This window comes from Vipera berus (assembly GCF_964194415.1).
Source record: "Vipera berus genome assembly, chromosome: 1".
Classification (NCBI taxonomy): domain Eukaryota; kingdom Metazoa; phylum Chordata; class Lepidosauria; order Squamata; family Viperidae; genus Vipera; species Vipera berus.
In genome coordinates, this window is record NC_138202.1 from 18,418,866 (window position 1) to 18,432,733 (window position 13,868).

Genomic DNA, 13,868 nt, shown 5'->3' on the forward strand with positions numbered 1-13,868 from the left:
CCCAGCAACCATCCTCCGCCTGACCCGGAAGCGGAAGCGTGGGCCTGCTAGTTTCAGGGAGAGAAACTGCGGCGGGAAAAGAATGGCTGGAGGGGAGACAGATCCTTTCCGTTTCCGCCCCGCCGTGATCCGCTACCCCGCAGACCATCCCTTCTTCGAGGTAGGGCACCTCCTTGCTCTGCCCTTGGCCTTCAGAGCCGGGGTCGGCTTGCCTCAAAAGCGGCCCGCCGCGTTTTTTCCCAGCGTGCGAAGCGATGGCTGTAATCCTGTTCTCTTCCCCTCCAGGACGGCGACGTCCATCGGCATATGTACCTCCAAGGTCTCCTGGAGAACGTCGCGAGGGACACCGAAAGGGCCAGGTAAAGGCTGGGAGAGGTGGCTGTAGAACAGCGTTTCCCAACCTTAGGAACTTGAAGATGCGTGGACTTCAACTCCCAGAATTCCCCAGCCAGCATAGCTGGCTGGGGAATTCTGGGAGTTGAAGTCCACGCATCTTCAAGTTCCTAAGGTTGGGAAACGCTGCTGTAGAAGTCTTTCTTTCAGGCTTCCGGTTTGCTAAGCCAGCCGACATGGACGTCTGGAGGACGGCTGTCGTCTTTCACGTCCAGTTTCGCATCGCTGGGGGGTGGTGGTGGTCCTAAAAGGGCCGAAGAGTCGCCCTGGAGGGGCGACCAGCAAGAAGGGGCTTTTGTAGAAACGCGGGGGAGCCGCAAACTATCCCCCTCCCCACGTTAGTGCCTGCATTTCCTCCCGAACCGGCGGACGAAAGACCGGCCGTAGTAATGTGGCCAGTTACTAGGGCTGCAGAGAGCTGAAGTCAAACTTACCACCAGGCAACATTAAAGCAGCGTGGAAGAGACGGGGGTGGGGTAAGATTCCTCTCTTATACCTTAATCTTCTTCTTTTCACCTAAATAAGCCGCTAAGTACCTTCCCCCCTGCGGAGAGGAAGGGGGGAATTCAACCCTCCCTTCAACTAAGCTGCGAGTAAGCTCAGGGGTGTTTTTTTTTTAAAAAAAAAGGTTGAAAAAAGAAACTGACTAAAAGAAAAGAAATTTCAAAGCACTTGGGGGACACCCAGTGGCTAAACCAGAAGTCTTTCTTTCTGTCCTGTCAGCGCACTGGTGCCGGGGTGGGTGGGGTGGTGGGGGTGTCTGGGCCTTTGCCCCCCACCCCTCCTGCCAGAAGTCCGGAATAAAGGCCTCTGTTTCCAATGGCAGGATGCTTTTAATGTTTTTAAAAAGAGACTGGACAGCCATTTGTCTGAAGTGTTGTAGGGCAGATGTGTCCAACCTTGGGAACTTTGGGATTTGTGAACTTCAATTCCTAGAATTTTCGGAGTTGAAGACCACCAGTCTTGGAGTTCCAAGGTTGGGCACCCCTGATATAGGGTCTCTTGCTTGAGCAGGGGCTTGGACTAGGAAGACCTCTGAGGTCTCTTCCAACTCTGATTCTTTTATCTCCTCCCTCCCTCCCTCCCTCCCTCCCTGACTTCAAGGATGCTCACTCGCTGTTGCTCCTGCATTATAAAATCTTCAGCAGAAACGAGCTTGTCCATAAGGGACAGTTACATTAAATGCCTCAAACCCTCTCTCCTTTTAGTATATATAGCCACGATGATGGGGGTGATTCTACTCTATTTAGATTGTTCCTTTAATAATAAGCCTCCCAAAACAACTTTTAACCACGGTAAAGATTGTAAATAAAAATGCACTAAATAAATAAACACAACACTTTTGGCGCGTAACTGAGAATTTGTTTAGAAATTAGAGAAAGGTTGGAGAATGTAAATAGTAGGTGAAAGTTTTTTTCTTTCTTTTTTTTTTGAAATTAATATGAATAAGGACTGGGATTAAGAAAATCTATTCTGAGTAAAGCTCTTTTTCTGTTTTTCTCTTTTTCTTTTTTACTTTATTTGTAATATTAATATTGTTTGTATTCATTTTACATGAGCTAGAGGGAGATAGAATTAATAGTTTATTGCTGATAACATAGGGGTGCTTATGTTTGTTTTTTGATTTTATACCCTGTATTTAGCTCTGGGAAGTCGGGGGGGGGGGAGGAGGGAATGGGGGGAAGGGATAGGGAGGGTTGGGTGGGGGTGGGGGAGGGGGGGATTAAAGTCAAAATGTATTGTAAAACTTTTTAAATAAAAAAATAAATAAATAAACACAACACAATTTGGTAAAGACTTACCGTATATACTTGAGTATAAGCCGACTCGAGTATAAGCCGAGACCCCCATTTTCACCCCCAAAAACTGGAAAAAGTTCGTGACTCGAGTATAAGCCGATCCGCCGTTCTGCAAGCCTCCGCCGCCAGCAGAGGCTCGATCCGCCATTTTGCAAGCCTGAATACACAGGAATACCCTGTGTGGCCGCGGCTCTCGGGGAAGCCCTGGCTGTCCGCTTCCTTGCTCCACGCTGCCATTCGGGGCCCGCGCGTTCCCCGGGCAAATCGCGGCGCCCAGCAGGCGAGGAAACACGCCCGCTCCAGTCGCCCCCCCTTCCCTCAGGAGACGCGAAGCAAGTGACCGCCCGGAGCTTACCGAGGACTTGCGCGCGGCCGAGGCTTCGGTGCTTCCAGGATCGCGCGCACCTCTCCCAAGCCGCCGCCGTCTGGAGACCTGCCGAAGTTTGGGGAGATTTGGGGAGGTGCGCGCGCACGGAGATCCGGAGACCTGCTGACGTTTGGGGAGGTTTGGGCACCTCCCCAAACCTCCCCAAACGTCGGCAGGTCTCTGGATCTCCGTGCCTTGCCTGCCTGCTTCTTTCCGCTGCGGAAAGAAGCAGGCAGGCAAGGCACGGAGATCCGGAGACCTGCTGATGATTGGGGAGGTTTGGGGAGGAGATCCGGAGACCTGCTGACGTTTGGGGAGGTTTGGGCACCTCCCCAAACCTCCCCAAACGTCGGCAGGTCTCCGGATCTCCGTGCCTTGCCTGCCTGCTTCTTTCCGCTGCGGAAAGAAGCAGGCAGGCAAGGCACGGAGATCCGGAGACCTGCTGATGATTGGGGAGGTTTGGGCACCTCCCCAAACCTCCCCAAACATCGGCAGGTCTCCGGATCTCCGTGCCTTGCCTGCCTGCTTCTTTCCGCTGCGGAAAGAAGCAGGCAGGCAAGGCACGGAGATACGGAGACCTGCTGATGATTGGGGAGGTTTGGGCACCTCCCCAAACCTCGGCAGGTCTCCGGATCTCCGTGCCTTGCCTGCCTGCTTCTTTTGGGGAGGTTTGGGGAGGCAGGCTGCTTCGTTCCGCGGCGGAAAGAAGCAGGCAGGCTGCTTCGTTCCGCGGCGGAAAGAAGCAGGCAGGCTGCTTCGTTCCGCGGCGGAAAGAAGCAGGCAGGCCTCTGTCGCCGGCGGCTGGATCCGCGCCCTGCCGTCGGCAGAGGCTTGCGGAGCGCGGATCCAGTGGGGGGGGGGAAAGCCCTTTAGCAGGATTTGCCTGCATGCCGGCGGAGGCTGGATCCGTGCTCCACAAGCCTCTGCCGCCGGCTGGATCCACGCCCTGCCGCTGCGGAGCGCGGATCCAGCCTCCGGCGGCGGCGGTCTAGGGGTAGTGGGGGGGGGGCTCGCGGACATAGATGGGCTCAAGTGGAAGCCAAGCAGCCCTCCCGAATCTGGGCTTCTGGACGGAGCAGCCGGTGGTGCGTTTCAAAAAGCCAGATAAGGCAGACAGGGAGATGAAGAGTTCAACCGAGTTTCCTCTTTTGTTCAGGCTCCCCGATCAGACAAAGAACTAGCCAGCGGCAGGTTTCTCCCCTTTTCCCTCCCATCTCTCTTCCCCCAACCCTTGGGTCCCACAGCAACTCACGAACTCCAGCCGCCCCTTCTCCTTCGAAAGGTCTAGATCCCGAGATAAGATATATACAGAAATATACATAAAGAGAGACGGACGCAGGCTGTTGGTTTCTCGCCTCATCCCACGCACGCACGAGGGGGAGAAACAACGCTCTGGGCGGCAGAGGCCTGGAGAAGGAAAAATCGGCCGCAGCCTCGGGGTAGGCTTCTCCGGGGGCGCCGCCGCGATTCTGCAGGGGCCAGGTAGGGAAAACTCGCCGGGGAAAACGGGTGCCGTTGCAGCGCCCGGCGAGTTTAAAAGCAGCGGGTGCAGATGGCTGAACAAAAGAGGAAACTCGGTTGAACTCTTCATCTCCCTGTCTGCCTTATCTGGTCTTTCAAGAGGAGGGTATTCCTTTCACTTCTTGAACTTTCCCAAAGACTTGCAAACTTTTCCAACCATTACTTCCAAGGATCTTTGATTTTTATTTTTCCCCTTGCGACCTAGAGGAAATGAAGGTGAGCTGTTGATCTAAGTTTCTCTCTTCTTCCTTTGTAATTAAACTGGAAGTTTTACGTGTGGAAGGGGTAATCTGATTTTTCCTTCTCCAGGCCTCTGCCGCCCAGAGCGTTGTTTCTCCCCCTCGTGCGTGCGTGTGTGTGTGTCAGACAGAAACGGGCGGCAGAGGCCTGGAGAAGGAAAAATCGGCCGCAGCCTCGGGGTAGGCTTCTCTGGGGGCGCCGCCGCTGCCGTTCTTTCTTTCTCGTTCGCGGGAGCGCGAGGCGGCGTGCGCATACAGAGGGAGCCGCCGAGCCTTCCCCCACCCGGAGAGAGAAGCGTTTCTGTGTCGGCGCAGGCACAGATACCCCTCGCTCGCGAGCAGCCTTGCCCTAGCCCGCCGGTCGGGCCCCCCCCAGATGTTGCGAGCCTCGCCAGCTGCGGCGTTCCTCGGTGTGGGCGTGCCTGCGTCTTTGGGTGTGAGGCTTTCGGAGAGGCTGCCTTTGGCTCCTGGTACTTGCAGCCGGTGTAAAAGAACAAGTCTGTGAAAGCGGGCGAGAATTCATTTCTTTTAAACCGGCTGCAAGTACCAGGAGCCAAAGGCAGCCTCTCCGAAAGCCTCACACCCAAAGACGCAGGCACGCCCACACCGAGGAACGCCGCCGCTGGCGAGGCTCACAGACGCTGCCGTTCTTTCTTTCTCGTTCGCGGGAGCGCGAGGCGGCGTGCGCATACAGAGGCGTATATAGACCCAGGGAGCCGCCGAGCCTTCCCCCACCCGGAGAGAGAAGCGTTTCTGTGTCGGTGCAGGCACAGATACCCCTCGCTCGCGAGCAGCCTTGCCCTAGCCCGCCGGTCGCGCCCCCCCAGATGTTGCGCCCGGTGCGGCCGGCCCCCCCCTGCACCCCCCACGCTACGCCACTGCACTACAGTCCTCGTGTTTCCCAGGGTTGCCCAGGGTTGCCCGTCATGCCAGACATTCCCTATAGCCCGATTCTTTAGCTCCCCACGTTCCTTAATTCGAGCGAATTTTGTCGGTGCTCCGTGGAGAAACAATATGCAAATGCTGTTTATTTAACCGCACAAAACTTTTTTAAGACTTTTCATTTCTGTTTTATGCATGGGCTGGGTGGGTCACGAAGTTTACCTCTGGGGACAGCCCGGCCACGCCCGCGCCCATCAGCTGTTCGGCGGACGAACGCCGAATGCCGGTGGAAGGCGCCCGGCTCTGGGGACAGCCCGGCCACGCCCGCGCCCGTCAGCTGTTCGGCGGGCGAACGCTGAACGCCGGTGGAAGGCGCCCGGCTCCGGGGACAGCCCGGCCACGCCCGCGCCCGTCAGCTGTTCGGCGGGCGAACACCCAATGCCGGTGGATCCCGCCCGGCTCCGGGGACAGCCCGGCCACGCCCGCGCCCGTCAGCTGTTCGGCGGGCGAACACCCAATGCCGGTGGATCCCGCCCAGCTCTGGGGACAGCCCGGCCACGCCCGCCGGACCCGCGGCCGCGCCAACTGCTGAGGCAGCCGTGGGGAGCCCAGCCGGTGGAACCCGCCCGGCTCCGGAGACAGCCCGGCCACGCCCGCGCCCATCAGCTGTTTGGCGGGCGAACGCTGAACGCCGGTGGAACCCGGCTCCGGAGACAGCCCGGCCACGCCCGCGCCCATCAGCTGTTCGGCGGGCGAACGCCGGACCCACGGCCCGTGCGGAGCCCAGCCCTCCCTTCTCTCAGCAGCCTGTTCCGAACGAAGGGACAGTTCTTTTTTTTTGTTGACTGGAGTATAAGCCGAAGTGGAGGTTTCAGCCCAAAAAAGTGGACTGAAAAATTCGGCTTATACTCAAGTATATACGGTATTTTCTGTTTCCTTGCAGAACCTCTGAATTTTCTTGTCAAATTGGTGGATGCAGCCAGGTTTTCAACACCTTGGAGAGCTATGAGCATCATTATAACATGCTGCACAGGAACGTGTGTTCTTCATGCAAACGATCCTTCCCTTCAACACATTTGTTAGATGTTCACATTTTGGAGTGGCATGATTCCCTCTTCCAGATAATGGCACAGAAGCAGAATATGGTAAATGGCCATGAGACCTATAGATAGCCTGCTATTCAGTAGGTTCAGTACAAATGTAAATCTAGTTATATTAACAACTGCAATATTTTTGTAATCAAGAATGTTACATAACCACAATTTTTTGGTTATAAAAAAATCAAGAACATAAGCAGTGCTGTACTTCATTTTTCTCTTGGGTATTGCCTTATGCTTAGTTCACTTCATGAAGTATTGTTAGCTCTGTCAGCTGCTGACACTAAGACCATCCCCAAACTTATTACTTGAGTTGGGAAGATCAACCTTATGTTCTGCTAGTATAGTCACTAATCGTGCACTAGTAACTTCAAGAGCAGAACACAGAATACTGATCAACTTTCTTATTGATTTTTCTGCCTCTGCAGTACCAGTGCTTGGTAGAGAGCTGTCCAGAGAAATTCAAAAGCAGCAAAGACCGCAAAGATCACTTAATCACAGTTCATCAGTATCCATCTGATTTTCGCTTTGATAAATCCCTGAAAGCACAAAGGTAAACATGTAAATGCCTAAAATATACAGTGGAATGTACATCCAAGATGTTCCTCACTGCTTGTTAGAAATGTTTTCAGAAGACCAGTTCTTAGTTATGATTACTGTTGGTATGATCATTCTGCATTCTTTTTCTTGGAAGAGAAAAAGATAATTATCTTGATTAATTAAATTAGTCTCAAGAGAGAATGACTGACCCATAGTCAATGAATGAGTTGCTCAATATTGAGATGAATGGCATATACATACAATAAAAATGAATGAGAAATGAATGCAAATTTTTGTATCCCAGGATAATGTTGGAGGATCCAGTCTGGGTCAGTCACTGGGATCAGAAGTTTAGTCTTCCAAGCTTTTGGATTTGTGCTGGAGCCCATTGTCAGGGAACTTCTCACTCACCAGAAAGTGAGAGAATAAAACAAATGAATTTTATGATAGAATACAGATCTGAACTTAGGTTTCCCTGCTGAAAGGCCAAGCTAAATCACTACCAATAATGTTTTCTGTATGACTGCTTAAAAGGAAAAAAGAGCATCACTGAGGGCAAACATGGATGTTAAAGCCTTTCTACAATGTTCTTGCCATCTGTTTTTCAGTATTTTGACTCTGAGCTAAATTTCTGCAATAGGAAAGAGAAAATGAGGCCATCATCAAAAGAAAGCAACGTGCCAGTGGATATGACTGTGGAAGACTCAGAACAATTACATGTTGAGGCCATGGAAATAGGTCCAGATGAGAGTATAATGGAAAGTGATGTCCAGTCTGAGACAGAGTGTACGGTGGACTCACCAGCATTTGGAAAATGGCTCTATAGATCAAGGTTGGTGGCTTTGCTTTTTTCAGATGGCTTGGAATCACTTTTTGGTATGAACATCCAACTGTTTGCATGGAAACATCTCTCTCTTCAAGAATTAGAATATTTTAGTTCACTGGAGACAAGATAGTGTTTATTGTTTATTTGGGTTTTTTTTGCCTAATGTATATTTTTCAGCAAACTGATGTCAGATTTCTGGAATTCCTGTCCAATCTCATTTGTCATGGGAAAAGCATGAAACAGTTGATAATTCATTTTCATGATTTGGCTTAAAATCCTACATCCTAACGCCCTGTGGATGTTCACAGCCTTGTTCATATTTTTTTTATTTCAGAACTGTTGGTAAGCATTGCAGCTATTTACTTTTACGTCATTGTGTATGCCTGTTAATTAAATGTTAAAATAAACCCAAGGTTTGTTCAGCTTCTGAGATACTAGTTACAGTTTTTTGTTGGTATGAAATTGCTACTCAGTTCTGGTAATGATTGGTAGAATTTGCTAATTTGGAAACTAGCAAAAATCTGATAACCAGCCAATCTGGATTTAATTGGTATAATTTAATAATTTGAATAAATAATTTCCTTGAAGACTCACTGTTTTTATTTTTTACTACTCAGAGGATGAATTTCACAATATTAGAAATGTTTAAGAGAATTTAAATATGCTCAAATCACAAATAGTTCAAGGAAAGAATTAATTCCTTCTTTTAGCTAATTGCTGACCAAAGTTTTTCCTCTTTAGATCTGCATACTGCAAAACTAGTATTGTCTTTGAACTATAGAAGACTATAGAATTGTTTGGAAATATAAGAAACTTTAGGACGGGTCCTTGAACTTTTCAGAACTGGGCCATGTAAATGGTGCAGCAGGTGGACCGTGCATGCACGGGTTTCATTTATGCGGCAGGCGCGTGCAACCACCGTGTGCACAAATGGAGCTTCTTGTACGTGGGACCATCCCTTCTCTCCCTGCCCCCGCTGGTCCACAAAGCCAAAAAGGTTGGGGAATTCTGCTTTAGGAGGACTCATTATCCTGTATTCATTTGTTTATTATATTACTATAGTCAAGCCAGGGTGCACTCTCTTTGCATTTTGTCTTTCAGAATTCCGCCTGCTATTTGTTTTGGACAAGGGGCTACCCGTGTCTTCAAAGGCAGAAAAAAGAAAAGTTGAATATGAAAACCAGGAGGAATTTCATCAGCAGAAAAGTGACTTTTTTTTTTTAAAAAAAGAAAAAGTTGATAACGCTTTTATTTCAGTTCTTAGAAGTATTCCTAGTTTTAAGCACCCCTTCTCAATTTCTGCACAACATCCTCCACCTGGCTCAAATTCAGAAAACCCCCCACTACGGTATGTATATATTCTACTCTACTATACTGTAGCATAGTAAGGAACATTATACACAGAGTCCTTTACATATACAATATTTCCCCATGGAAATAGATACACGACATCAAATCAACTCCCAGAAAAGGGCCTACGACTAACAATGCCCAAATGCTTCTCTTGGAAGCCTTACATTCAAGCCGAGGCAGAAATTATATAAGAGCGCCTTAGAGCAAGATTATTCTCTTGTTCTCCCATGGCTCCATTACATACGCGAAGATGGCAGTGTTAGCTTTTCAACTTCTTCGACCAACTTCTTGAGATAGTCTGAGTTGCTGAAGAAGTATATGTAGAGTTTGCGTACCGTCTTCTGGAAGTGGCCCTGCGGGTTTCTGTTTCGGGTCTCTCAAGTTGATCAGGGCGTCTGTCAAGAATTTCAAAGAATTTAGCTGGTGTAATGTTCTAAGTAGCTCCAGGGGTTCTGACAATTCTTTCGACTGAGCTAGGTTCTAATCCAGGGCCTCCTTGGGAGTGAGGGCTTGGTCGTGTTCTTTAACTTGTGTCAGCTGGGCTTGGCGGAGGGCATGCTGCATCGTGCAGCTCTGAAGAGAGAGGAGCCCCCATGTTTACTGTGAACATTGAATTCAACAGGACTTTGAATAAAGCAATTATTTCCAAGGTAAGGGCTACGCACAGTCACCCACGCGCTCGTTACCTCCCGTATAGATTACTGCAATGCTCTCTACATGGGGCTGCCCTTAAAGACCACCCGGAGGCTCCAGCTGGTGCAGAGTGCGGCTGCACGGGTAGTGATGGGAGCACCCCGATACTCCCATATTACACCCCTCCTGCGTGAGCTGCATTGGTTACCGGTTGCCCTCCGGGTGAGATTTAAGGTGCTGGTACTTACCTTTAAAGCCCTACATGGCTTAGGCCCGGGATACTTGCAGGACCATCTGCTGCCGGGAACGAATTCCCATCGCCCAGTACGCTCACACAGAGAAGGCCTCCTCAGGGTACCGTCGGCTAGACAATGTCGGCTGACCTGGACTGACAGGGATTTTAATTATGTTTTAAATTTTTTAACTCTAATTTTTAATTTTAATTTTAATTTATTGTACAGAGGCCTTTAATTTTAATTTTATCTTAACATCTGTATTTATTGTATGTTATTGTTGTTAGCCACCCTGAGTCCTTCGGGAGATAGGGCGGCATATAAGTCCCAATAATAAATAAATAAATATGTCTCTTATTGAAGATCGTGATTAAGGAGAAATCTTCCCCTGAAGTTTAAAAGCCCAGCAGCAAAAGAAGTGGAAACAGCCTCCGAGCAGCAGGGAAGAACCAATCTCTGAGCATCCCGAAGCCTCCAGGGGTGCTTCCAAAAGCAGCCCAAAAGGGAAACCGTGGCGGATCCACCCCTTGCTTGCCAGTATCAGCAGAAAAGTGCCTTAAAACTAGAGCAAAACTCTGGCTTCATTTACTAGGAAGTCAGGGAAATGAACAGAGGCAAAGCTAGTTAAATATCGGAAGTGATTCCTGCCCTTCCAAATGGAGGTATTTTAGTAGGAGCTGCAAAATGCTGCTTCTGACCTGGTTGCTGTAGTCCAACTCCATTTAAAATGTCAGAAATAAAGGTAAAGGTTTCTCCTGTCCAATCATATCTGACTTTGGGGAGTGGTGCTCATGTCCTTTTCCTAGCTGAGGGGAGCCAGTGGTCATGTGGCCAGCATGGTGCTTGGAAATTTGTTACCTTCCCATCAAAGTGGTACCTATTTATCTACTTGCGTTTGCCTGCTTTCGAACTACTGGGTTGGCAGGAGCTGGGGCAAGAATAACCTCTAGGCCTCTATTTCCCCTACATGTTAGAAATAGCCCATGTCTGTTTCTAGAACATTTCAAATTATAGGGTGTGGAACTGTTATAATAATAAAGCATCTGTGCTTTGGTACAACTATCCTGATCTTTACACGAACCTTGTAAAGTAGGCTGTCATGTTGCTAAATATCAGATAATATCAGACAGTTTAGGAGTTATAGATGCATTGGGAATAGTTTGGTTCAGATTTAATTCTGTTGTGCCTAAATGGGCATAAACTTAAAGGAAGCTGCATATTGTGTGAGTTGCAATAATCAAATAAAAATGATCTGGACTTGAGTAACTATGAGTGGGTTTTTGATTACCATATTTTCCGGCGTATAAGACGACCCCTACATTTCCTGTTAAATTATAGGGTTTGGGCTATACTCGCCGTATAAGACTACCCCTCTTCCAATGCACACCAAATAAAAATTAAAAAAACATCAGATTTGATTTTAATATGGTAATTTTAATTCAAATGCTTATGACATGCAGGTACTTAGTAGGAAAACTGTCACTTATAAACATAAGGCTGTTTGTCATCAAACATGTAAACATAAAACAGTGCAAGTGGATTAAACTTTTCCTAATTCACTCTAAAGCTTTCCCTGCACAGACCAAATGGGACATCCGCTCCAGGTTTTCCAGCCAGCCTGCCCAGTTCCTGAGTCAAATGTGTCCTTAGAACTAAGCAGCTGCTCTGGCTGCTGCATTCCCCACCTGCCTTTCAAGTTGGGCTAGACTGCAGCTGCTCTTCAACTTTAGAAGGAAAGACGCCCAGACCCCAGCCTGTAAAAAATCACAGACTGCAGCTTCTTCTCCAATTGGTCCCGCTTTCCCTGCGCAGACCTAATGGGAGATCCGCTCCAGGTTTTCCAGCCAGCCCTGTCCCTAAAGTTTCAGCACCCGTATAAGATGACCCCTGACTTTTGAGAAGATTTTCATGGGTTAAAAAGTCGTCTTATACGCCAGAAAATATGGTAGTCTAGTTGTGACAGCTAGATAGAATTATGCAAAGTAGATTCTAAGAACACGTCCAGGTTAAAAGATGGGAGTTCAGCCCATCTTGAACTAAAGATGGCTTAGCTTCCAAACCTACTTTCTGTTTTGGTGGGATTACAACTGAATCTGTTTCTTCCCATCCAGACCTTCATAGCCTCCACCAAGAATAATGCCTCAACCATATTTTCTATGTAACTCTGGATAGAATGTTGTCTCATGGGAAATGTATTTGGTTCCAACTCTGGTTGCCTCATGGAAGGAGCTGAAAATGGAGTTCTTCCACAGGGCATCTGAGACGTAAAATTTTATATACTTCACTGTACGTTTTTGTAATTTTGATTTCTATTGCTACTTGTCTTGAGCTGCAAGAGTTGGCTCATGACTGCGACTTGTTGGATTTTGAAAAGCAGTGTTGGCATATCAGCAGGACAGTAATGGTAAGAGTTCTGTTGAGCGGGGTTCTGAGGTTTATACTTGCTGCAAAAAAAAGAAAGCTTATGGGAAGAGATTAGAAAAACAAAGAAGAAGCCAGTCAACAAAGAATCAAAGACATAAAAATTATTTCTTCCCTGTAGCCTGGCCTTCTTTTCTCTGTCCCCTTTCCTAAGTATATGAGTTTGAATATTTACTACAAAAAGGTCACTGTTGGGAATAAATGTTTTCATTGGCTCATTCGCCCCAGTTCAAATCCTATCAAACACTAAGGATTTTTGTTGTCACATCCTGCACACTGAACTGCACTTTTATTTATTAGACTGAGATGAGATTTTGAGCTCTTTGTAATTGTTCGGTTTTTCTACCTTGAACTCTTTGTTCTTCTGCTCAAACTGGGCCCCACTTGAAACTCTAAAATTAGGAGCAAGTTCCATCACCAGTTGTACTGCTGATTATTGCAGAGGGTCTGTTATTTAAATCTTTGTGTTAGGACAGGGGTGTCAAACTTGCAATGTCACGTGACGTGTTGTGACTTTTTTTCCCCATTGCCGGTAATGGGGTGGGCACGGTTTTGGCATGATGCATCTGGCCGACAGGCCGGCAGTTTGACACCCCTGTGTTAGGAGAACTGCTTACTCTGTTGTTACCTTTTTGATAATTTAGTACTGAAGAGTGAGTAGTGGGATGTTCCCTTATCTCCTGACCACTAAATTTACTCAGGTGTTATTGGGGATAGATTTTGTCTGAAGACATTTGAATATCAAAAGATACGTCTGCTAGATTATGTTATTTTCACATTTGTTGACATACTCAAAGTCCAGGTATATTCTGATTTTAAAAGGTTTGTATCCCTTAATATTTTGTCTTTTGTAGAAATAGAGAAAACCACAAAGAAAGAAGGCTGTTATATATGATCATTTGTTTCATCTCAGAGGCAGTTAAGAACCATTTTAGGTACCTAGAGATAATTCCAAATTCCCACGATTCTAAAATACAAGATAAGTAGAATGTTTAATGTAGTCTAAAACATGCTTGATTTGCAAATCAATCAATCAATAACATACTTGATTAAATTTGTTAAAAGTATTTCTGTAAATAATATTTTTGCTTGGCAATGGAATGATAAACCAGGAACTATGCACCTGAAAGGCATAGGCTGGAAAGTGTGAACTTATTAAGTTTCTGTCTTTCATTGGATAGGGCATTCTAAACCAACACAACACTGTGGAGGAAGCATGTTTCCAATATTATTTTCTTTTTGTTTTATTAAATAGGTATAGAGAAGCAACTGGCAGCTGTTATTGAAGAGATGTTCCTTGAGTTTTTGAGTTGTTCAGTCATTTTAAGTAGGAATAGGCAGTCCATGGGCTGTATGTGATGCAGCACCATGAAATTATGCTGTTGAATTTGGGCAACGTTTCAACTTGTTTTAAGGCTTGTGAGAAGCTTTTGAGGGATCTTTATGCCCACCTTTAATTCATCTCCGGCCCCCAAAATAGATTAAAAACGTCAGTCCTTGATTCACAGTTTTGGTGACATCAGAGTAAATCATCAAATAGCCTTCAAACAGTTGGCAGTCTTTA

The 13,868-nt window shown here is 47.3% G+C and overlaps 1 protein-coding gene across 1 annotated transcript; it reads left to right on the top strand.

Moving 5' to 3' along the window:
- Positions 1-42: 42 nt before the first annotated feature.
- Positions 43-8,881, top strand: ZNF511 (zinc finger protein 511). The gene is made up of 6 exons (XM_081332320.1): positions 43-160; positions 286-359; positions 6,145-6,346; positions 6,727-6,851; positions 7,479-7,670; positions 8,766-8,881. Exons 1-6 carry the CDS (start codon positions 83-85, stop codon positions 8,833-8,835), a joined length of 741 nt encoding a protein of 246 aa, XP_081188446.1. The 5' UTR covers positions 43-82; the 3' UTR covers positions 8,836-8,881.
- Positions 8,882-13,868: the final 4,987 nt, after the last annotated feature.